Here is a 24,195-nt window from a genome sequence, read left to right as displayed (position 1 = left end):
GCCTTGAAGGATGAGGACGTGAGCGCTCAGTGACCTCACAGGCCTTTTAAACCTGTGCACCTCTGCTCTGATTGGCTTTATTAGCTAAGGTCATTTTCTGGTTTGGGTAAAAATGTCACCGTCACCACATTGACATGAGCTGAGCTGGGATAAAGACCAAGAAAGTAGAACGTGTGGAGGCTGTGGTTAAGGGGCCCTGAGAACCCAGGAAGTCCAGTGTCTGCATTGAACCCAAAGAATGTACTTTCTTATCTCTCATGTTCTTTTGAATTCTGGTAAGAAATCTTTTGGCTTTTTTTTTGGGGGGGGGGAGTCTCTCTTTCTTTGCATTTTATATAATACAGACAAGGAAGATACAGTTACTGGACAACAAATACATAGACTATGTTATACAGTATTTTGTGAGGGTTGATATAGAGCCATATTTGGTTATGCAGAAATTTAGTACCTCATCTCATTAACCTCTAGGAGTTCTGATCATACTGAGGAACCATTCTTTCAAATAGTCTGATCAATTAATCTTCACTCACTGACTTTCCTAAACTGCTAGGGTGTCACAGAGAAATCTCTAAAGCAAGTGATACGCTGTGGCCAATATGTGTCTTACTATCATACAAACATAAGTATAATAAAAAAATCACAATTGACAAGCATCGGTTTCCTGATCAATATGTATTAGCATTTCTCTCTTAAGACATAAGTAAGATTACATCAGCCCTGACTTTCCTGCTGAAGACTGTAGTGGTATTTTCTACAACATTGCCTAGGATTTTCTGTAGATAAAAAAAGGCCCTGGTAAGATCTTAAATGATTATTTAGTGAGCTAGATCCGGAATTGAGACAGACAGGGACCCAGCCCATGAAAAGGTTAATATATAGTGGAGTGAGCTGAGGATCTGAGCTTGGAGAACAGATGGTTAGAGCTGTGTGAGATCAACTCTGGGAGGTGAGACAGGCTGGCCTCGCTCTAGGAACAGAGGAGTGTAGGGTTTTGTGGGGGGGGGGAGGGAGAAATAGAGGGAGAGAAAGAGAAAGAGAGAGAGAAAGAGAGAGAGAGAGAGACAGAGAGAGAGAGAGAGAGAGAGAGAGAGAGAGAGAGCATCCAGATAAGCCCAGAGCAACCCAGGTCCTGTTTTATCGGCATAGCTCTATGATTTTCAGAGATATTTTAATTTCCTCCTTTCATATTTGGTCTCCATTGAGTCTTTCCTATCCTAGTTGTGAACTGCAGTCCATATATTAATTGGATCTAAATTACTCATCCGGTCCAGGGGTTGGAATTTTGTGGCATATCTGGGTCACAGTGAAGGGATAACTGTTTTGGGATATACATTACTATATAAGATATAATGAAAATTGATAATTCCTCCATGAAAAGGAATCATATATGACTGATACATTGTCTGCACATACAATCCTTTCTGCACCAAAATCCTTACATAACAATCTTAATTATATGGTACACCTTGGAGGGAATCTTTTAAAACTATGGAGCAGGCTCCAATTTAGTGATATCTAATAAAGAAATTGAACAATCTAAGTAGTAGTATTTATTTTAGATTGCTTTTATCCTAAACTTAAAGGGAGCCTTGGTGACACACACCTTTAATTCCAGTACTCAGCAGACAGAGGCAGACATATCTCTGTGAGTTCAAGAGAAGCCTGGTCTGCAGAGTGAGTTCCAGGACAGCTGAGGGTGCACAGAGAAGCAGTGTCTCAGAAAAGGGAAAAAAATAACAAAAGAAACAGCAAACAAACAAAAACAGTGAATGAGGACAACACGAACTTTGCGGGCTATTGGACTATGCTTTTGAAAAGCAAATGGACTTGTTGGACACAACTGCCTTTTTGGACAGAGCATTGATCTCAGTGAATTCCTGAGATGGGGTGAGATATTTTGGTTCTGATTTTACTGTTAGTGTGCTTAACACTTGGAATTAATAGAAAAATTAAAATAAAATCATACCATTCACCTTTATCCCTCTAGCTCCTCCCAGGTGGCTCCATCCCCTTCTGATTCAAGGTCTCTTAATCTTCAGTTATAATCCTCTCTCTTTACTCTCTTAAAATACACAGACATAAAAATATAAATAAATGCAGCTTACAGAGTCAGCCTATTATTGTTTGAATACATATTTATTTTAGGTCTGACCACATGGGATTGGATTAGGGGAGCTCGTCTTTGGAGAAGACTATTTCTTCCTCTCTCAGCACTTTATAGTTTGTTGCTCTTCATCTTGGGATGGGGCCCTTGATTTTCCCCAAATACTTTGGAAGGTCAACTGGTGCTGTATTATTCAGGTCTTATTTGAGCAGTCATATTGCTGATATTTCACAGGTGTAGTTCCCTCATCATATCTAGAGGATATTCATGTATTCATGTCAAGGATTTTTAACTATTGATTATGTGTATGTGTCTGTGTTCAGGTTTGGGTACACATGCCCTTGGAGGCCAGAGGAGCTGAGGTTACAAGTGTTATGAGACATTTAGCATGGGTGCTCAGAACTGAACTTGGGCCCTCTGCCAGAGCAATCTCTACCATTAATATGTCTGAGCCGTCTCTCCAGGCCTGCATGCTCAGTTCCTGAGACCTGTGACTCACAAGTGTAGGTGCTATGAAAAGCTGATGGTGTGAATCCAGTATGACGGTGAAGGGTGAGGTCTCACCTGAGAAGGTCCTGTAAGAGGCCCATGAATGTAGATAAGGGACATGATCAAAAATGTTCTTAGGTTGAATGAAGGACTGCAGTTCTAGGCATTTCTAATTGAAAATCAGAAGGTAACATTGGCAGATAACATATGCTGATGAAAAACGGACTTGTGAAAACTCAAGAACAATGGCAATGGGTTTTTGATCCTACTGCATGTACTGGCTTTGTGGGAGCCTAGGCAGTTTGGATGCTCACCTTACTAGACCTGGATGGAGGTGGGTGGTCCTTGGACTTCCCACAGGGCAGGGACCCTGATTGATCTTTGGGTTAACGAAGGAGGGAGACTTGATAGGGGAGGGGGAGGGAAATGGGAGGCAGTGGGAAGGAAGAGACAGAAATCTTTAATAAATAAATAAATAAAAAACCGACTTCTGATTATACAAAAAAAAATGACATTATTTCTGGAAATCTTGATATCTGTTTTCAAATTCTCTCTCAAATGTAATAGCAAAGCTATATCACTGTATACAAAATCATATTCAGCTTGTTTGAAAAGCATGCAATTATTGACCTTAATTTGAGCTTACAGTAAATCCACCAATGCCTGGAGCATGTACCTTGCTAAACATGGTATTGAGATTTTAGTTTTCTGTTAAAGATGAAATGAACAGTCAAATTCACTAAAATTCAATCTGTAATTGAATATTCATCCCAAGTTCTGGCATAAATATTGCTTACAACATTGGAAGTAACTTAACAATGTTTTGGTAATGTCCTTAGCTTGGTCTTCTTACCTCTGAAATGTAAATGATTTCACCATAGTTCACATGAACACTTTTCAGGAATTCCTTGCATTGGAGATGATTTAATCCCTTGATCCTTATGAAATTCAGAAATGACAATAATCTATATGATGCTACCCATATTTCATTTATTTTGCATTAAAAGCCCTCTTAAAACTTATTTTGCATTATTTGACAGTTTCATATATGTATTCAATATATTTTGGTCATTTTTTCCTAAAATCATGCTCTCTCATTGCCCACCATTCCCAGTGAGACCTTCTTCTCTGTGCATAAATGTTCTTGATGAACTCTGCATGGACACATCATGAAACATGAGGTTAGTGTGGTAATTGCACTGTATTCTCATAATTTTACAAGTTCCTCTATTTTAATTTTAATTTACATTTTTATTTTGTTTTATTTATGTATTCAATTATTTATTTTTGAGACAAGGATTCTCTGTGTATCACTGACTGTTATGACACTTGCCTTGTATACTAGGTTGAGCTTGACCTCAGAGATCCAGCTGCCTCTGCTCCCCAGTGCTGGGATCAAAAGTTTTCTCCACCACTACCAGGCTGGGTCTGTCTCTTTGAACTACCAACTCTGGGCATCGGCAGCAGCTGTTCTAGTTAGATTGGTTAAGGACAAAGGAAGCCACTTCCGATATGTTTTTCCACTGCCCATACAAATAGATTTATTTAGTGTCTCAATGGCACTAAACAAGCCATTTCTTCAGTGAAGTTACCTCCAGCATCACTACCTGTAATCAACATGGTAGGTTGGGCTCTATTTAGCATCAGCACGGCCACCAATCCCCAAAGAGTAAGATTTACAATTACTGGTTCTCGTCTTCAAATGTCTTTGGATAGAATTGTTTTAAATTTCCTCAATTCGCTTGGTCATAATCTGGTGAGACCAAATGGGTTTAAAAATAAATATTCCTCCCATCTTAGAGCCTGTCAGTCTGAATCACTACAGGCACACCTCTCAGCAGACCTACTATCAACAAATGGTCATCATGGTTTGTTTTGTTTTGTGCTTTTAAAGAAAACCAAATAACCTTATGTCTCTCTTATTACCAAAAAACTTATCTCACTGCCTGTGCTGGGCACAATTTGCCAACTCAACACAAATTAGAAACACCTGGGAAGAGTAGCCCTCAACTGAGGATTGTGTTCATTACATTGACTGTGGGCATAGTTTCTTGATTGCTAATGGATAGAGTTGGTCCCAGCCAACTGTGGTTAGTCTCATCCATGGACAGGAGGTCCTGAGCATGTGGGAAGTGGGGTACATGGGTATGGAGAGAGACACTGAGAGCCCTGTCCTCCATGGACCCTCTGTGATGCCACTTCTGCCTTGGACCCTTGTGAGCCACCTCCCTGCCCACCTGGCACCACAGGTCTGAGGCCCTAATGAGTGGAATCACATGTGGATTTGGGTGTCCAAGGTAGGGGTAAAAAGTGGGGACTTGTAAACATTAGCATGACCTGTAATAGAAGTTGATAGAGTCAGAGCATAAAACAGAAGGGGGTGGAGCTAAGAGGCCCTAGGAAGCTTGCCCCTGTTTTCAGAGGAGGATAATGAAACTTGTTCTAGATGAAAAAGAGGTGATGCTGAAATTGCTCTCACCTTGGTGACAAGGAGTGGTGAAGCAGTGGGACAGAGATATTCTGCCCAGGAAGATCCATCTACAGTGACGTCAGGCTCTGTCTCCCCAATCTCCTGACCAATGATGCTTTCACTCTCCTTTTGTCCATATGACCAAGAGAAAGACAAAAGTTCACCCTGAACCCCAAGATGGGAGACAGCACAGCTCGGCTTTGGGCATGTCCATAGGCAGGCACTGCACAGTGGGACAATTACAAACGAGCTGGGCAAAAGCTTTGCAGGAGCTTTAGACAAGATGTGAGTATAGACATGAGGTGAGCAGAGAGCAGAAGTGAGACACTGGCCTTCCTAGCACAGAGTTGGTCACTGTGATAAAAACCAGTCTTTTGATTCTGCAAAGAGACTTTTATTAAGATGCTGGCTTCTGTCCTAGGACAATCCTGGACTCAGCTGTAGGGAAGATGGTGAGTCAGGGAGGGGTCTGATTTGCTCTGTAGTTAGCTGCTACTCATCGTTTCCTTTATCCAGGATAGGAAACTTGACACTTTGGTGAAGACTCTTGGAGCTGAACCATCAATGTGTCCAAAGGAGACAATGCCCACAGCTGCTTTTTTACACACAAGAGGTCCTCCAGAATCTCCCTGTGGATGGAGAAAGGTCACAGAGGACTGAGCTGTTGTTCACCCTAGTCCCAACCACTCTCATGTCAAGGCTCCTCTCCGAGGAATATAACTTGTGTGCTCTGCTTGTACGAGATTGGAAGGCAGGCCTGGGTCCCCTGGGCTTCCCACTCTGATTGTGGACAGGGTTACTGCTTCACTTCCACCAGAACCAGGCCTCTGCCCTTTCATCAGGTCTGTGATCCACTCCCTTTGAAGGTGTGTGGGACCCTCAGCTCCAGGCTATTGTTTAAGAACATGGGGACAGGTGAGACTGATGTAAGCATGGAGGACCAGAATATTGACAAATGTGGGTGCCTGCTCTGAGGAGACCCCGGCTTGTGGTAAGGACACACACAGGCAGCACTGCTTTCTAAAGCTTGGGCCTAGGAGTCCAAAGGGCTGTGAAAATCCTGCTTTTTACCAGCTGTCTTCTTCACCAAGGCTCCTTGTCAGCTCTGAGGGCCTAGTTAGTTGCTGGTTCCTGCTGTTCCCATGGAGAAAGATCAAAACAAAGAATCCCTTGAAACTTGCTCTCTAGGTTTCAGATTGCTTTTCCCTCCCACAGAACACAAAGAGGATGAAAATCAAACTTACATAAAAGGAAGCTCTCTTGATCTTTGGGTCCCCCACACACATCTCAATGGCTTTGTTGTAACGATCTGGATACCGGGACTCACACTCCTGATCCTCCTGGACTGTCAGCTCAACTTCTTGCAATGTATCTGGGAGTTTACCCTCCGGGGCCAACTGTCCCCAACCAGCCACATAGCACATGTCCCCTGGCTTCACATGGACCTTGCTACTAGGTAAGTTGAGAGGCCTCACAGCTTTAGCCTTCTTAGCCTCCTCTCCAGCTGTGGGGGAAGAGGCAGGAGACAGCAGCTCAGCCATGGGCCTACTGCCCTGAACACTTTGTAAACCATGATGGAAGAGAAACGGGGTGAGAGGAGAAAGGGGGGGGGGCAATCTCTGCAGCAAGCGGATCTCAGAGATCTGTGCAGACAAGTCTTACCTTTAAGAGCATAATGTCACTGGAGCCATCCTTACGACTGAAATATGGATGTGGAATGGCTTTAGCCACAGGGATGGTCTGCTGGGTCTCCTCCTGGAAGCTGATGTTGTGGGCTCCTAGAGTGACTCTCATTGAGCTGCAGAGAGCAGAGTGCAGATACAAGATGTGGAGTGAGAGAGGACGCAGTGCAGGAGCTGTAAGAGGCTGTGTGGGCAGGATGGGGCTCTAGCTGAGGGGACTGAGGAGACAGAATGGCATCAGGGGGTGAACCACTGCTCTTCCGTTACAAGAACACTAGACTCCTGGGAACTTGTTCTTGTTTTCAGGCAGTACTCCAACGTTTGCATTGACTCCTAATGTGCACTTTCAACCTCGGTCACTGCTGTAGTCTGACCAGTGTAGTTGCTTTCAACTCAACTGTGCTGCTGCCTCTGAACTCTCACCCTTTGACCTCAAAGTTTCCCTAATGACAGACTTCCATTGTCACAGCCCTGACCTCTAGTGAGCTCTCAGAGGAGCAACCACAAGTAGAAGATAGAAACTCCTGTTGGGGTCTCAGAAATCATGGGCCTAGCTCCTTCTCCCCACCTTCCCCTGCAGTGAGCAGCTGTCAGCACAAAGTTGTCTTTTACCAGGAAGCCTCCACAGCAATGTCTTTTCCCATCATCATGAAAAGATGTGATATATGCCATGTAGGGGCTGGAGTGGGGCTTGACCTCATGGCCCCCGATGATCTCCTCTGAAAGAAAAGGTGAGAATATGGGGTTTCTGGAAGCAGCAGATTAGTTAGGAGGGAAGATCTAGGGAGAGGTGATGGGGTGAGTTCTACAGTTCCCCAAGACTGTTGTAGACAGAATTCCTTGCACACAGAATGATCTTTATTGAATCTGAAATCTCAGGGCCCTGTTCTGAGAAGGGGTGGGTAGAATTTATCCTCCAGCCCCTGCTTTACAAAAACATGGAAGGACAAACTTCTTTCTTCATGATGCTAGAGACCTAGGGGATCTTGAGTGGCTCATGTTAGTCTTTCTTGGGTAATGGGTCTCCAGACGCCTCTCCTGTCTTGATTTCTGCTAATTTTGTCACCTTTTACCCCAAAGTCTTTAGAGAGGGATTTTCTAAAGTTCTTCTATTCTGGTGCCCATCATATCTTAGGTTCTCAGTAAATGAATTAGCTGCATGGAAGAATAATTTTTACTTAGCTGGAGGGATGGTGGTTCAGAGCTCAAGGGAATCAGAGCCTAAGGGATATTGTAGGATTCAGCTGGTATAATGGCAGTAGCTGGGGACCTGCAGAAAGAAGTGGAGGGACAAGCAAAACTAGATGGCAAAGGTAATGGAGTGTACAGCACAGGCATCTTGTCACCGTAGGCCTCTAGATTTAGTAGCCTGAGAGCAGAGATTAATAAATAATGCTAATATTCTTCAACTGGTGTCCTTACGTCATTGCTGGCTGATCATTGAACCTGCCCTTGGTCTGGGTTCAGGTAAGGTCATTGAAGTACTTTTTAGTAACTTTGCATTCTCTGCTACTTCTCCTTTTAGGGATGATCGACTCCCCAGGTGACACAAAGAGCAGGGAGAAGCTAGTGCCCACCATGTCCTCTGAGAACACCGCTCTTCTTCAGACCTTGTTGACGATCTAGCCAGTGACAGGCTTTCAGGTATGGGTTGGTCTGGGACCTGAGGTTCAGAAAGCTTCTGGTTCAGTGCAGGAAGTTCCTGATTAGAGCTGGGCAGAGACTCCACAGGGGTATTATGGGATGGCACCTCTGGAACAGGGGTGTTCACTCACCTGCACCAGCTCCAAGTGGCAGAAGAAAGGTCAGGAGAATCAGGACTACTGCCATCTTCTTAGGAGGCTGCTCGGGTTGAATAGGGCAGAGTGGACACAGCCCTTGAAGGATGAGGACGTGAGCACTCAGTGACCTCACAGGCCTTTTAAACCTGTGCACCTCTGCTCTGATTGGCTTTATTAGCTCAGGACATTGTCTGGTTTGGGTAAAAATAACACGGTCACCACACTGACATCCTCTGAGCTAATCCTGGATAAAGACCAGGAAAAGAGGGTGGTAAGGTTGTGGTTAAGGAGGGCCTGAGACCCCAGGAAGTCCACTGTGCCTGCACTGAGAGAAAAGTTTGGCTTTTCTTATCACTTACATTTTTTTTTCCTTTCTTGCAATATCTCTTTTTAATTTCTTTGGGTTTTTTTCTTTCTCTCTTTTCTTTTTTGAAAATGACACTCAATTTACCACAAAACAGTTATAGCACTAAAAATACATGGACAAAATTATACAGTATTTATTAGGAGCTGATACTGTGTCCTATTTGGCGAGGCAGAGTTTCAGTACATCTTCTCACTAAGCTCTGAGACTTCTCATCATACTGAGGAACCATCTGTTGGAATAGTCTGATGAATTAATCTTCACTCACTATGACTTTCCTAAACTGCTAAGGTGTCACAGAGAATTCTCTAAAGCAATTGATACCCTGTGTGATAATTAATTGATAGTAATTATCGTGTCTTACTAACATACATACTTAATATAATAACAAATCACAATTGACAAGTATCGGTTACCTGTTCAATATGTATTGGCATTTCTCTCTTAAGACATAAGTAAGATTACATCAGCCCTAACTTCACTGCTGAGGACTGTAGTGGTATTTTCTACAACATTGCCTAAGATTTTCTGTAGATAAACAAGGCCCTGGTAAGATCTTAAATGATTATTTTAGTGAGCTAGATCAGGAAGTAAGAAAGACAGTGACCCAGCCATGAAAAAGTTAATAAAGACAGAAGTGAGCTGAGGATCTGAGCTTAGAGAAGAGATGGTTAAGGCTGTATGAGATCGACTCTGGGAGGTGACACAAGCTGGCCTTGCCCTAAGAATAGAGGTGTGTGTGTGTGTGTGTGTGTGTGTGTGTGTGTGTGTGTACGCACACACATGCTTGCCTGCACAGACAACCAGAACAACCACAGAACAACCGGAGTCCTGCTTTGCCACCACAGCATTATGGTTTTCAGAGATTTTGGAATTTCCTCCTTTCACACTTGGTGTATATAGAGGCTTTCTTGTCTTTGTTGTGAACTGCAGTTCCAATATTAATTGAATCTAAATTACTCATCTGGTCCATGGGTTGGAACTTTGTGGCATTTCTGGGTCACAGTGAAGGGATAACTGTTTTGGGATACACATTACTATACAAGCTATAATGAAAATTGATAATTCCTCCCTGAAAAGGAACCATATACAAATGATACATTATCTGCACATACAGATAGGCAACAACATCCTTACAGACTAAAAATTGTTAATTATATGCTACCCATTTAGAAGAGATCTTTTAAAACCATGGGCCAGGCTTCAATTTTGTGATATCTAATAAAGAATTTGGACATACATAAAAATAGGATTTGTTTTAGTATATTTTTATCTTAAAATTAAGGAGAGCAGTGGTGGCACATGCCTTGAACCCCAGCACTTGGGAGACAGAGGCAGACATATGTCTAGAGTTAAAGGTCACCCTGGTCTACAGAGTGAGTTCCAGGACAGCTAAGGGTACACAGAGAAATGCTGTCTCAGAAAAGAAAAATACAGAGCAAACAAACAAATATAGTGAATGAGGACAACACGAACATTGTGGGCTATTGGACAATGCTTTCAAGAAGCAAATGGACTTGTTAGACACAACTGCCTTTTATGAACAGAGCTTTGATCTCGGTGATTCCTAAGATGGGCTGTGATAGTTTGGTTCTAATTTATGTGTTAATGTGCTTAGCACTTGTAATTATTGGAAAAATTAAAATATAATCATACCATCAGCCATTATCCCTCTAACTCCTCCTAGGTTGCTCCATCTCATTCAGAATCAAGGCCTCTTAACCTATAGTTATCATTCTCTCGCTCTCTCAACATACATGAAGAATATATATATATATATATATATATCCAGCTTACAGAGTCAATTTATTATTTCTTGAATGCATATTTATTTTGAGTCTGACCACTTGGGATTGGATAACCATTAGAGGGGCTCATCTTTGGTGAAGACTATTTCTTCCTCTCTCAGGAGTTTATAATTGCCTGTTGCTCTTCATCTTGGGATGGGGCTCCCTACTATTTTCCCAACCACTTTGGAAGCTCAACTGGAGTTGTCATTGTTCAGGTCTTATTTGAGCAGTCACATTGCTGAGATTTCATAGGTGTAGTTCCCTCTCATATCTAGAAGATATTTGCATCAAGGATTTTATGTGTATGTCTGTGTTTGTCCATGTGCATGTGAGTACACACGCCCTTGGAGGCTGGAGGAGCTGAGGTTACAAGTGTTATGAGTCATTCAGCATGGGTGCTCAGAACTGAACTAGGGTCCTATGCAAGAGCATCTGATCCATCTCTCCAGGCCTGCATGCTCAGTTCCTGGGACCTATGACTCACAAGTGTGGGTGCTATGAAATACTGATGTCATGAATCCAGTGTAACTGTAAAGGGTGAGCTCTTGTTTCTGAGAAGGTCCTGTAAGAGACCCATAAATGTCGAGAGGAGACATGATCGAAAATATTTTTAGGTTGAATGAAGTATTGCAATTCTAGGCATTTCCAATTGAAAATCAGAAGGTAACATTGGCAGATAACATATATGCTGATAAAAATGGGATTGTGATTATACCAAAATAGTGATATTATTTCACAAAATCTTGATATCTGTTTTCAAATTGTCTCTCAAACGTATTAGAAAGGCTATATCACTTTTCACAAAACCATATTCAGCTGGGTTGAAATGCATGCAATTATTAGCTTTAATTTCAGCATATCATAATTCAAACTTTACCTGTAGGACTTATGGTGTATGAAACATGGTATTGAGAATTTGGATTCCCCATTAAAAATAAAATGAGCAGTAAAATGAACTAAAAGTTCAATCTGTAATTGAGTTTCATTCCCAAATTCTGTCATGAATATTGTTTACAACATCAGAAGTAACTTAATAATGTTTTGGTAATGTCCTTAGCTTGACCATCTTACCTCTGAAATGTAAATGATTTCACCTTAGTTAGCATGAACACTTTTCAGGAAATTCCAGCACTGGAGATGATTTAATCCCTTGTCCCTTATGAAATTCAGTATTGATGATGATCTATATGATGTTACCCATTTTTTAATGATTTTGCATTAAATGTCCTTTTAGAACTTACTTTTTCTTACTTTTTTGACAATTTTATATGTGTATTCGATGTATTTTGGGCATTTTTACTTGTTTTGTTTTGTTCTTTTAAAAACAACCACATAACCACATGTCTAGCTGTTTACCACAGAGCCTGTCTAACGGGCTGTGCTGGGAACTTTCTGTCAACTCGACACAAACTAGAAACAGTGGGGAAGAGAAGACCTCAGTTCAAGATTGTGCCCATTAGATTGACTATGGGTATGTTTGCGGGGGTACTTTCTTGTTTGCTAATGGATTGAGTTGGGCCTGGCCTACTGTGATTAGTGCCATTCATGGGCATGTGGTCCTGGGTTAGAAGAGAAAGCAAGCTGATCCAGTAGGCAGTTTTCCTCTGAGGTTCCTGCCTCTGCTCCTGCTTCAGCTCCTGCCCTGAGTTCCATCAGTGATGGAGTGCAGGTGGGACATGGGAGCCAAATCAACCCTTTCTTGGCCAAGTGCTTTCTTTGGTACAGTGTTTTATCACAGTAACAGAACATAACTAGAACAGGTGTGACTATCTTTTTAATGTGTGGTGCTTGTGTGTACACATGTATGTCAGTGTGTGTGTCCCTGTGCCTGAATAAGTGCAGAGGAAGATGTCAGGTTCCTCTACTGTTTTCTGTCTCACTCCTTTGAGATGGGGTCCCTCCCTGAACCGGGAACAGACTGTTTTGTTGAGGCTGCTAGCAGCAAGCATCAGCAGGCTTCCTTGTCTGCACTGAGGATACAGGCGATCAGCTCCACTCAGCATCTGTTATGTGGGTGCTGGGATCTGAACTCAGATTCTCCTGCTTGTTCAGCTAATACTCTTAGCCATTGAGCCACATCCTCAGCCCCCTGAATTGAAACATAAGTGCTTTTGTTAATGAGAAGATGTCCTTTTCAATTCCACTGCTTTCTCCTTGTGTCACCATCCTTGACAGCTGCCATGTTAGGTAGTATGATTTGCATGTAATACGTTTTCTGTTATCACCTTTGTGAACACTCACAAATCCCCAAAGGTTGAACATAGCCTTGTATTTACCTGACAAAAAAATAAGTGTCTGCCCCCTTTTAACTGAGAAATCATCTCTCTTTTTTATTGTATTATATTGTTTCATCATGGTAAAGAAATCATGCTGAAATTAAAAGCAATAACAGATAACGAACTATGTTTTTATTATGAATATTGAAAAGAAAATAGAATGCAAGGCTTGGGTATCTCCATGTCTCAACTGCAGATGCAGCTTAAAATGACAGCTGAGTGTAGAAATGGTGGCTGGAGGGTGGAGTGTGAGGCAAAACTGAGGTGTGTGTGTCTTGGTGATCCAAAAAGAATGCTTGCTGGTTTTCCATATACCAATAAACACACATTATCTGTAATGCAAATTAAAATATCATGGATATTCTCTATGTTTCATTAATTAAGTCACCAGGAACACATGAAACTATAATGGCGCCAGTTTGACTGTCTGCAGTTGGAACATAAAACACTGGCAGCATCACACTGAAGTCAGGCATGTTTAATAATAGCAAGAGCACACATCTATTCATTTCACATGGCATTGGAATATGTTGTCATCTACGAACTTCATACTCAAAAGTCATACACTATTGTTACAAACACACACACAAAGAGTAAGGCATAGCAGAGAGAGAGACAGAGACAGAGAGAAAGAGAGAGACAGAGAATTGGTAGTGGTGTGAGTCAAAGCCTGCCCCATCAATGGACTTGCTCCACCAGTGCCATATTTCCTAACATCCCCAAACAGCATCATCAACTCAGAACCAGGTGTTCAAATACATTAGTCTAGGAGAGAACATCCTCACCAAAAACACCACAAAAACATGGCATGGAAAACAAATAAATACAGAACAGAAACTCTACATTCTCTAAGTCCACAGAAAATGGGGCTAGGAGATGCATGGTGCTGGACAAGACAATGGATGTTATACCAGCATGTATTCCCCGGCATGAACCAGGAGAATTTGTGTTCTAGTGTCTGCTCTTAAAGGATGTCTTACAGTTTTCTCTCTGGCTTCCTGGACTGCAGTGCCCTGGAGGAACAGCGAAGTGGCTCTTGATGAGTTGAAGCACTTTCTGTCGCAGGTGCAGAGCATCAGTACAGATGTTAGGAGAGCTAAGTAAGCTCGATGCAAATGTGAGGGCTGAGAGAAACTTTCACAAAGCAGAAGAATCTGAAGCACTCTGGGTTTAGGCATTTACTGCCTGAATCTACTCTAATAAGTGCTCAAGGGAGCAAAGCAAGGGGGCTTTAAACACCTTCACCATGCATCTGTGTGAGGAGCCCAGGAGGTTTTGTTCAGGGAGAGTCAAAGAATGGGCTCATCTGTTTGTGGGATGACACCAAGTTACTGACTGGAGATTAGATGACACTGAGGTCGATTCTTCAGGGAATCCCAGGCTAAGTTCAGCCTCACCCCAACATGGCTCATACTGTTTTTCAGGTCAGTTACTTCCTATTGGTAGAGAATTATTTTATATCCTCTCAAATTGATACACAATAATGGTTTTCAGAGTTATTTGAAGCCTTAGAACCATCTCCCTCAAATAAATATGACTTCTAAACTGAATACATATATGACCATATGTTTTCAAATACACATTTCTTTGTTTCTGAACTTTTCTTTGTTTTTGTTGTCTCTAAAGGAGCTGGGTCCTTAGTCTGTCTCCAGGGCAGGGTTTGCTTTCCAGGTCTCTATCAGAAACTGTCTGCCACCTACATCTCTTCCTATATAAAAACTTGTCCTTGAAAGTTGCCTGGTCCAAAGCAAGATTTTACTTCCACTCCCAGAAGGTGACACTCTGTCTGTGTGGGACAGATAACCATTAAGCTTAGCTACCAGTCCTGTTATCTGTTAAGTGTCTGACAGGACAGGACCCTGAGCTAAGGCTGCTTAGAGTTTTCTGTTTATTTAAGTTAATTTAAGAATTTTCATTTGTTTGAGAGTCTCTCTCTTTTTTTAATTTATTTAACATTTCCACCTCCTCCCATCCTCCCTTTTCCCTCCCCCTCCCCCAACTCCCCCTTCCCTTACTTCCCCACTCCCCGAGCATGTGATCAAACCGGACTCTCTGAATGTGCCTGACAATGAGGGTGGACTGGGAAGCCAATGATAATGACACTGGATTTTGATTCTACTGTACGTACTGGCTTTTTGGGAGCCTAGTCTGTTTGGATGCTCACCTTCCTAGACCTGGATGAAGGGGGGGACTTGAGAGTCTCTCTTTACAGCCTCGTCTGGCCTTGAAGTCAAAGATCTGCCTGCCTCTGCCTCCCAAGTGCTGGATTAATGCAGGTGCAAAAATCCCTGGCAGCAATGATTTTTTTTTATCAATGTGTGTCCAATGTAGGGAGACTTTTATACACACACACACACACACACACACACACACACACACACACACACATACATTCTGGCTACAGTCTCATGCCCAGAACTTCATAACAGTGAGAATCCCAGGTAGTCTGAGGAACTATGGATGCAGCAGTAACCAAGAATGTCGAAATATCACAGGTTCTTCCCCACACCTTTCATTTCATTTTTGTTTATTTCACAGCCTCCTGACTTGCATTTGATTCTGTTTCTGAATTATGTTTCTGAGCATGCCCATCTCTTGGGATTTAAATCAGAATACTGACTCTGTTTCTGCCATCTTTAAAATAAACACAATGAGGCTGTCTTAGCTGTGTTATTCTCTACCTACTGCCCACTCCTGGGTGGATGCTGATTTTCTGAATAGTTTCCCATAGAAACTAATTGCCTTAGGCCATTTGCAAACCTCATACACTTCAGTGTTGACTGATGGAAAAGTAGAGACTTTTAGTTCTTTTGCCTTGGGGATGTCAAAGACTGACATCAACCAAATGACCAGCAGGGCACCATAACCTAGAAGCTGGCAATGATTGAGATGAACAAGCTCAGAGGAGCTCATGCTGCTGAGAGACCCCACTGCTACGGATGCTGAGCACATGGGGAGGCTGGAGTGTGACTGAGCTGACTGTGAAGAGCTTTCCTAGGTCTGAGCATGTGGGATCTGGGGTGCAGGGTTTGGAGACATGCCCTGAGAGCTCTGGTCTCAATGGTCCTCTGTGGTGCCACTTCTGGTCTGGACCTTTGTCAGTCTCTCCCTGCTAGGTCATGATTTAGGCGGGCACCACAGGTCTGAGGCCCTAATGAATGGAGCCACATGTGGATTTGGGTGTCTTAGGTATGGAGATAAGAGGTAGGGACATGTAAAGATTAGCATGGACCATAAAGCATAGAAATTGATAGAGTCTCAGAGCAGGCATAAAAGAAAAGGGAGTGGAGCTAAGAGGCTGGAGGAACTTGGCCCTGTTTCAGAGGAGGATACATGAGAAAGAGGGGATACTGAAATTGCTATCGCCTTAATGGTTAAGCTGTGGGACAATAATACTCTGCCCAGGAAGGTCCATCTATACTGGCCTCAGCTCTGTCTCCCCTGTCTCCAGGACCAGTGGTGCTTGCTCTCACCTTTCTTCCATATGACACAGAGGAGGAAAAACTTCACCCTGAGCCCCAAGACAAGAGGCACCCAAGCTCAGCTTTGGACCTGTCAGAAGGGCAGGCACTGCACAGAGGGACAAGTAAGAAGGAGCTTCTCAGTGGCCTCGCCTGAGCTTTGGGCAATGTGTGTACATGGTTGTGGAGTGAGCAGAAAGCAGAAGTGTGCCATTGGCCTGCCTAGCACAGAGTTGGTCCCTGTGATATGAAACCAGGCTTCTGATTCTGCAAAGAGAACTTTATTGAGATGTTGGCTTCTGTCCTAGGGCAATCCTGGACTTGGCTATAGGGAAGATGGTGAGTCAGGGAGGGGTCTGGTTTGCTCTGTAGTTAATTGTGTTTCATGTTTTCCTCTATCCAGGATAGGAAACTTGACACTCTGGTGAAGACTCTCGGAGGTGAACCATTTTTAAACCCATAGGAGACGATGCCTGCAACCGCTTTGTTACACAGGAGAGGCCCTCCAGAATCGCCCTGTAAATAGAGAGGGGCACAGGGGACTGAACTGATTTCACACCTCCCACCATAAAGCATGACTTGTATGCTCTGTGTGAGGGAGATCAGAGGGCAAACCTGGGGCCCCTGTGCTTCCCACTCCGATTTTGGACAGGGTTACTGCTTCACCTCCCTCCTGAGTCCAGACTCCAAGTCTATGATCCATTTTCTATGAAGGTGTGTGGGACCTTCAGCTCCAAGCTGTTGTTTAGAATTGTGGACAGGTGGTTGAGCCTGATGTGAGCATGGAGGACCAGACCATTGACAAAAGTGGGTGCCTGTCTGAAGAGACCCCTGCTTGTGGTAACAACACACAGAGGGCCTGGGCCTGGGTGACAGGAGGACTGTGCAAATCCTGCTTTATACCAGCTGATGATGTGGGAGTCCCCTCTGTGTGCTGTCATTACCATAAATGAATAAAAAAACTGTCTTGGCCTGTTGATAAGGCAGAACTTAGGTAGGCAGGGAAGACTGAACTAAATACTGGGAGAAAGAAGGCAGAGTCAGAGAGACACATGGGACCGCCACCAGAGTCAGACATGCCAAATCTTTGCCGGTAAGCCACTGCCACATACAGATTAATAAAAATGGGTAAAATTTAAGATATAAGAGTTAAGCAATAAGAAGTTAGAGCTAATAGGCCAAGCAGTGATTTAATTAATATAGTTTCTGTATGATTATTTTGGTTCTGGGAAGCTGGGACAAACAAACAGCCCTCTCCTTACAACACCTGGCACCAATATGGTGGACTAAATCCATGTAAAACCTTGCAACAAGCTAACTTCACAGTGGTTGCTTATCAGCTCTGATGCCCCAGTTAGTTACTGGTTCCTGCTGTTTCCAGGGGAAAAGATCACAGTCAGAGGGAAAAGGAGTCCCTAATGCTTGGTCTCTAGGTCCTAGACTGCTTTTCCCCTCCCATGGAGCCCCGAGAGAAAGACAATACAACTTACCTTAAAGGAAGCCCGCTTGATCTTTGGGTTCCCCACACAGATTTCAATGGCTTTGGTGTAAGAACGTGGAAAGCGGGACACACACTCCTGATCCTTCTGGACTGTCAGCTCTACCTCTTGAAGTGTGTTTGAATAGTCACCCTCGGGGTCCATCCTTCCCCAACCAGTCACAGAGCACACATCCCCCGGCTTCACCTGGATTTTACGCCTGGGCAGGTTGAGGGGCTTCACAGCTTTAGTCCTCTTGGCCTTCCTCTCCAGCTGTGGGAAGAAGGGAGAGTGCCGCTCATTGACAGCTGGGCTGAGACAGCAGGATGGAAGAGATGAAAAGAGCACGGTAAGAGCAGGAGGAGCAATCCCTGGACAGGATGAGGGCTCTTCTCACCTTTAAGAGCATGATGTCATTGGAGTTATCCATAGGATTGTAGTCTGGGTGTGGGATGGCTTTAGCCACAGAGATGATCTGCTGGCTCTTCTCTTTGATCATTAAGTTGTGGGCTCCTAGAGTGACTCTCATTGAGCTGCAGAGAGCAGAGTGCAGATACAAGATGTGGAGTGAGAGAGGACACAGTGCAGGAGCTGTAAGAGGCTGTGTGGGCAGGATGGGGCTCTAGCTGAGGGGACTGAGGAGCCAGAAGGGCATCAGGGTGTGAACTACTGCTTTGTCTTCTCAAGGACACTAGACTCCTGAAGACTCCCTCTTTCTTCTCCACGATTTTCCAAAGTTTACATTGACTCTTAATGTGCACTTTCAGCCTCGGCCACTGCTGTAGTCTGACCACTGTAGTTGCTTTCAACTCAACTGTGCTGCTGCCTCTGGGCTCTCACCCTTTGACCTCAAAGTTTCCATGATGACAGACTTCCATTATCACAGCCCTGCCCTCCAGTGAGCTCTCACAGAAGGAATCACAATTAAAGCATTTAAACTCCTTTCAGGATCTCAAAAAGCATGACCTAGCTCCTTCTCACCTTCCCATGCAGTGAGCAGCTGTCAGCACAAAGTTGTCTTTTACCAGGAAGCCTCCACAGCGACTCTTACTTCCATCAATATTCACAAATTGAACAAATGCCATGTAGGGGCGGGAGTGGGGTTTGACCTCATGGCCCCCGATGATCTTCTCTGAAAGAAAAGGCAGAATATGGGGTGTCTGGGAGCAGCAGATGAAGTCAGGATGGTGAAGGCAATGGGATCTGCAGCTCCCCAAGATGTTGTAGACTGAATTCCTTACACATAGAATAATCTTTGCTGAATCCTAAGCCTCAGGGCCCTGCTCTGAAAAGGGGTGGGTACACTTGTCCTCCAGGCCCTGCTTTACAAATACATGAGTCTACACTGAGGAAATCCTGAGTGAATTGCCTGGTCTTTTCTCTTAATGTGTCTGTCTGACCCTCTGATGTCTTGATTGGTATCATGTTTTCACCTTTTACCCAACCCCTATCCAGTGAATTTTTAAAAACTCTCCTAGTCTGGTGCCCAACATATCTTGGGTTCTCAATAAAAGCTTTTGGCTGCATGAATGAATGACTTCTAGTTAGCTGCAGGGCTAGTAGTTAAGATAGCATGGGATTCAGGGCCCTGGGGCCAAAGACAGGAATATAGGGACATGCAGAAAGAAGTGGAGAGGCCAACCAAAACTGTAAATTTAGTGGAGGGTGCAATGCTGGCATTTGTTGCCCTGGGCCTCTTTTTCAGTAATTGAATGGGGAGGTTGCTAAATAATGATAATATCCTTGAGCTGGTGGTCTTACTCCATTGCAGGTTGGTCATTAAAGGGGCCGTTGGTCTGGGCTTAATTAGTTAATGACATGCTTTTTGGAGGTTTTCATTCTCTTAACATATCTATCTAAGTATGATCCACTCCCCAGGTGACACGAAGAGCAGGGAGAAGCTAGTGCCCACCATGTCCTCTGAGGACACCGCCCTTCTTCAGACCTTGTTGAGGATCTAGCCAGTGACAAGCTTCCAGGTCTGGGTTGGTCTGGGACCTGAGGTTCAGAAAGCTCCTGGTTCAGAGCAGAAAGTTCCTGACTAGAGCTGGGCAGAGACTCCACAGAGGTATTATGGGATGGTACCTCTAGAATCAGAGTGTTCACTCACCTGCACCAGCTCCAAGTGGCAGAAGAAAGGTCAGGAAAATCAGGACTGCTGCCATCTTGCCAGGAAGGCTCTCAGGTTGGAGGGCAGAGTGGACACAGCCCTTGAAGGATGAGGACGTGAGCGCTCAGTGACCTCACAGGCCTTTTAAACCTGTGCACCTCTGCTCTGGTTGGCTTTATTAGCTCAGGACATTGTCTGGTTTGGGTAAAAACGACATGGTCACCACATTGACATCCTCTGAGCTAATCCTGGATAAAGACCAGGAAAAGAGGGTGTTAATGTTGTGGTTGAGGAGGGCCTGAGACCCCAGGAAGTCCACTGTGCCTACACTGAGACAAAAGTGTGGCCTTTCTTACCTCTTACATCCTTTTGCATTCTGATAAGATCGATTTTCGTTTCTTTGGTTTCTTTCTTTCCATTTTAAAAAATACAGATAACCAGTTTACCATGAAACAGTTATAGAACTACAAATACACAGATAAAGTTATACAGTGTTTAGTGAGAGTTATGCAGAGCCATACTTGGCAAGGAAGAGTTTTAGTACATCTTCTTATTAACCTCTGGGAGTTCTGATCATACTGAGGAACATCTGTTGGAACAGTCTGATGAATTAATCTTTGCTCACTCTGACTTTCCTAAACTGCTAGGATGTCACCGAGAAATCTCAAAAGCAAGTATTTACCCTGTGGGCACTGATCACATCTTGCTGCCATGCATAGTTAAGTATAATAATGAATCACATTGACGTGTATCTGTTACCTGTTTATTGTTTATTGGCATTTATCTCAAAGCACGAGCTTCCAGATTGAATTTAAAGGTTAGGAAAATTAAATGAGCCCTGGCTTCCCTGCTGAGGACTGCAGTGGTGTTTTCTGCAACAGTGCCTAGGATTTTCTGTAGCTCCAAGGGGCCTTGGTAAGATCTTGAGTGATTATTTAGTGGGCTAGATCCAGAAGTGAGACCGACAGAGATGCAGCCCTTGAAAAGGCTGATATTGACTGGAGTGAGCTGAGGATCTGAGCTAAGAGAACAGGTGGCTAAAGCTGTGTAATAACAACTCTGGGAGGTGAGACAGACTAGCCTTGCCCTAGGAACAGGTGTGTGTGCGTGTGTGCGTGCATGCATGTGTGTACCTGTGCATGCATGTGTGTATGTGCGTGTGTGTCTATGCACATCCAGAGCATGTCAGATAACCCAGAGCATATCAGGTCCTGCTTTACCACCACAGCATTATGTTTTATTTTTGAATTTCTTTCTTTCCTACTTTATGACCAAGAGAGGTTTTCTTGTCCTAGTTGTGAACTGCAGTCCTGATATTAATTGGCTCAAAATTAATGATCTGGTCTATGGATATGTAGCCTTTTGGGTTTTCTGGGCCATAGTGAAGGGATAATTGTTTTGAACTACGCATTACTAATGCAAGCTGTAATGAAAGAAGACTCTTCCCCTTGGAAAGGGACCATATAAAAGTGACACAATATCTGCACATACAGGCAAGCAACAAAATTCTAGAGAATAAAATAATCCTAATTGTACTGTGCCCATTTATACAGAATCTTTCAAAACTATGGAGCAGGGTCCATGTTTGTAATATCTAATAAAGAAATTGTACACATATAAATAGTATCATTTATTTTGGTATGCTTTTGTCATAAAAGCAAAGGAGGACAATGTGAATTTTGTGGGATATTCGACATTGCTTTTGAGCAAGAGATGCTTTACTCCCCAGCCTGATGGGCATAGCTCTGAACTCAGTGAATTTCTAAGGTGGGACTGAGATATTTTAATTCTAATTTTATGACTAGTGTGTTTAACATTTTAAATTAAAAGAAAATTAAAATTGAATTATAACATTCCCTCCATTATCCCTCTAAATCCTCTCAGGTTGCTCCATCCCCTTCAGATTGTGGCCTCTTATTCTTTAATTATCATTCTCTCTCTCTCTCTCTCTCTCTCTCTCTTTCTTTCTCTCACACAAACAAGGGGATAAAAATATAAATCCAACCTACAGAGTTGGTTTATTATTGCTTGAATGCATAATTCTTAGGTTTGACCACTTGGGAGTAGAAAACTATTAAGGGGACTCATCTTTGGGGAAGACTATTTCTCCCTCTCCTCTCTCAGCACTTTATAATTGCCTGTTGCTCTTCATCTTGGGATGGGGCCCTTGGTTTTTCCCCAAATACTGTAGAAGGTCAACTGGTGTAGTCATTGTTCAGGTCTTGTTTAAGCAGTAATATTTCTGAGATTTCACGGGTGTAGGTCCCTTGTTATATCTAGAAACATTTATCTAAAAGATTTTTACCACTTGATTATGTGTATGTGTCTGAGTTTGTGTCTGTGCTTGGATTTGGGCATGTACACTTGAGTACAGGGGCCTTTGGAGGCCAGAAGAGCTGAGGTTGCAAGTAGTTATGAGACATTCAACATGGGTGCTCAGAATTGAACTTGAGTCCTCTGGAAGAGAAGTGTGTTCTGTTAAGACGTACAGGCATCTCTCCAATCCTGTTCTTAAAAGTAGTTGCTCACACATGTAGATGCTGGGGGAAAGTGCCAGCGTGAATACAACGTGTGGTTGTGAAGTGTGAGCGCTGGTCTCTGAGGAAGACCTATAAATGCCCTGGAAAGAATGTGAAGAGACATGAAGAAAAAATATTGTTTAGGTTGAATAGAAGATTGCAGTTCTAGGCATTCCATTTGAAAATCAGCAGATAACAAACGTGCTGAGAAAAATGAACTTGGGAATATATCAAAATAGTGCCATTATTTCTGGAAATCTTGAGATCTGTTTTCAATTCTCTTGCCAAATGTAATAGCAAGGCTACATCACTGTCACAAAACTGCATTTTGCCGTGTTGAAATGCAGACGGTTCTTTGCCTTACTTTGAGCTTTCCATAATTCCACCTCCACCTGGAGCACTTACGGTTTGAAATACAGTGTTGACAGGCTGGCTCTCCCTTAAAGATGAAGTGAGCAGTCAAATCGACTAAAAGCTTCCCTCTGTAAGTCAGTTTTCATTCTCAAGCTCTGGCACAAATATTTTTGATGACACAGGAAGTAGCTTGATAATGTTTTGGTGATGTCCTTAGTTTGACCATCTTACTTATGAAATGTAAATAATGTCACCATAGTTATCATGAACACTTTTTAGGAATTCCTAGCATTAGAGATGATTTTATCCCTTGTCCCTTTTGAAATTCTGTCCTGATGATGATTTAATGTTTTTGCACTAAATTTCCTTTTAAAACCACCTTTTCTTCTTTGACAACTTCATACATGTAATCGATGTACTTTGGTTATTTTTACCCACAATTTTCCTGTCCTATTCCCCTTCTTTCCCCCACTGAAATCTTCCTTGTGCATACATTTTCTTGATGACCTCTGCAAGGACCTATTATTAAACATGAGTCTAGTGTGGTGATTGCACTGTCTTCTCTTAATTTTATGGGTTCCTCTCAAGTTTCCTTCTTATTTTTTGTCGTTGTTGAGACAGGATATTTGTGTAGTCCCGGCTGTCCTGGAATTTGCTGTGTAGACCATGGTAGGCTTGAAATAAGAGATCCTCATGTCTCTGTTCCTCAGTATTGGGATTAAAGGTATATGCCATCATCGCCAGCTTCTCTCTGTTTTGAGTTCTGTTTTCTTATATGATTTTATAGAAGTCATGCTGTGATTATATATAATAATAGATAAGGAACTATATCTACTTTTATTATGAAAATTGACAAGAAAATAGAAAGCAAGATTTGATATGGCAACATCTCAGGGGCAGATGCAGTGCAAAGTGACAGCTGAGTGAAAGAGTGGTCGCTGGGTGATGGTGTGTGAGGCACCACTGAGATGTGTGTGCTCTTAATGATGAAGAAGAAGGCTTGCTGGTTTTCCAAAGAGCATTAAACACCCATTGTCTGCAACAGTAGAATAAAACATCATTGATAATTTCTGCATTTCATTTATTACGTCACTAGGAGCACGTGCAAATTTTATAGTGTCAATTTGACCATTTGCAGTTGCAAGATGAAACAGCTGAAGCCTCATTCTACCATCAAATTAAAGCCATGCATGTGTGTCAATAGCAAGAGTACACATATGTTCACTTTACACGATACTGGAACATGTTGTCATCTACAAACTTCGTGCTCAGAGTCACAATATAGTTACTAAAACAATCACACACACACACACACAC

General features: G+C 42.9%; 2 protein-coding genes across 2 annotated transcripts; both read right to left on the bottom strand.

The window, feature by feature from the left end:
* Positions 1–5,548: 5,548 nt before the first annotated feature.
* On the bottom strand, positions 5,549–8,575 carry LOC121434966 (granzyme C-like). The gene is made up of 5 exons (XM_041633969.1): positions 8,521–8,575; positions 7,314–7,464; positions 6,717–6,861; positions 6,308–6,559; positions 5,549–5,692 (listed from the first exon to the last, which is right to left on the bottom strand). The coding sequence occupies exons 1-5, from the start codon at positions 8,573–8,575 to the stop codon at positions 5,549–5,551; spliced, it is 747 nt and encodes a 248-aa protein (XP_041489903.1).
* Positions 8,576–16,789: 8,214 nt separating this feature from the next.
* Positions 16,790–20,060, bottom strand: LOC121434967 (granzyme C-like). Its single transcript, XM_041633970.1, has 5 exons — positions 20,006–20,060; positions 18,877–19,027; positions 18,293–18,428; positions 17,908–18,168; positions 16,790–16,933 (listed from the first exon to the last, which is right to left on the bottom strand). The coding sequence occupies exons 1-5, from the start codon at positions 20,058–20,060 to the stop codon at positions 16,790–16,792; spliced, it is 747 nt and encodes a 248-aa protein (XP_041489904.1).
* Between the last annotated feature and the right edge of the window lie 4,135 nt (positions 20,061–24,195).

The sequence above is a fragment of the Microtus oregoni genome, unplaced genomic scaffold (assembly GCF_018167655.1).
Source record: "Microtus oregoni isolate MIOR12 unplaced genomic scaffold, Mior012 000045F_ref0000178, whole genome shotgun sequence".
In the NCBI taxonomy this organism is placed as follows: domain Eukaryota; kingdom Metazoa; phylum Chordata; class Mammalia; order Rodentia; family Cricetidae; genus Microtus; species Microtus oregoni.
Note: the sequence above shows the minus strand (reverse complement) of the source record. Positions and strands in the feature narration are given on the sequence as shown.

What these genes read in the sequence shown, in the direction of transcription:
- LOC121434966 (XM_041633969.1), bottom strand. Translation starts at nt 8,575, where the DNA reads ATGGCAGTAGTCCTGATTCTCCTGACCTTTCTTCTGCCACTTGGAGCT. An exon ending in GCTGCTCACTGCAGGGGAAG is followed by an intron (nt 6,862 to 7,313) that starts GTGGGGAGAAGG and finishes TGCTCTCTGCAG; the next exon opens with CTCAATGAGAGTCACTCTAG. An exon ending in TCAAGAGAGCTTCCTTTTAT is followed by an intron (nt 5,693 to 6,307) that starts GTAAGTTTGATT and finishes CTCCATCCACAG; the next exon opens with GGAGATTCTGGAGGACCTCT.
- LOC121434967 (XM_041633970.1), bottom strand. Translation starts at nt 20,060, where the DNA reads ATGGCAGCAGTCCTGATTTTCCTGACCTTTCTTCTGCCACTTGGAGCT. An exon ending in ATGACATCATGCTCTTAAAG is followed by an intron (nt 18,169 to 18,292) that starts GTGAGAAGAGCC and finishes TTCTTCCCACAG; the next exon opens with CTGGAGAGGAAGGCCAAGAG. An exon ending in TCAAGCGGGCTTCCTTTAAG is followed by an intron (nt 16,934 to 17,907) that starts GTAAGTTGTATT and finishes CTCTATTTACAG; the next exon opens with GGCGATTCTGGAGGGCCTCT.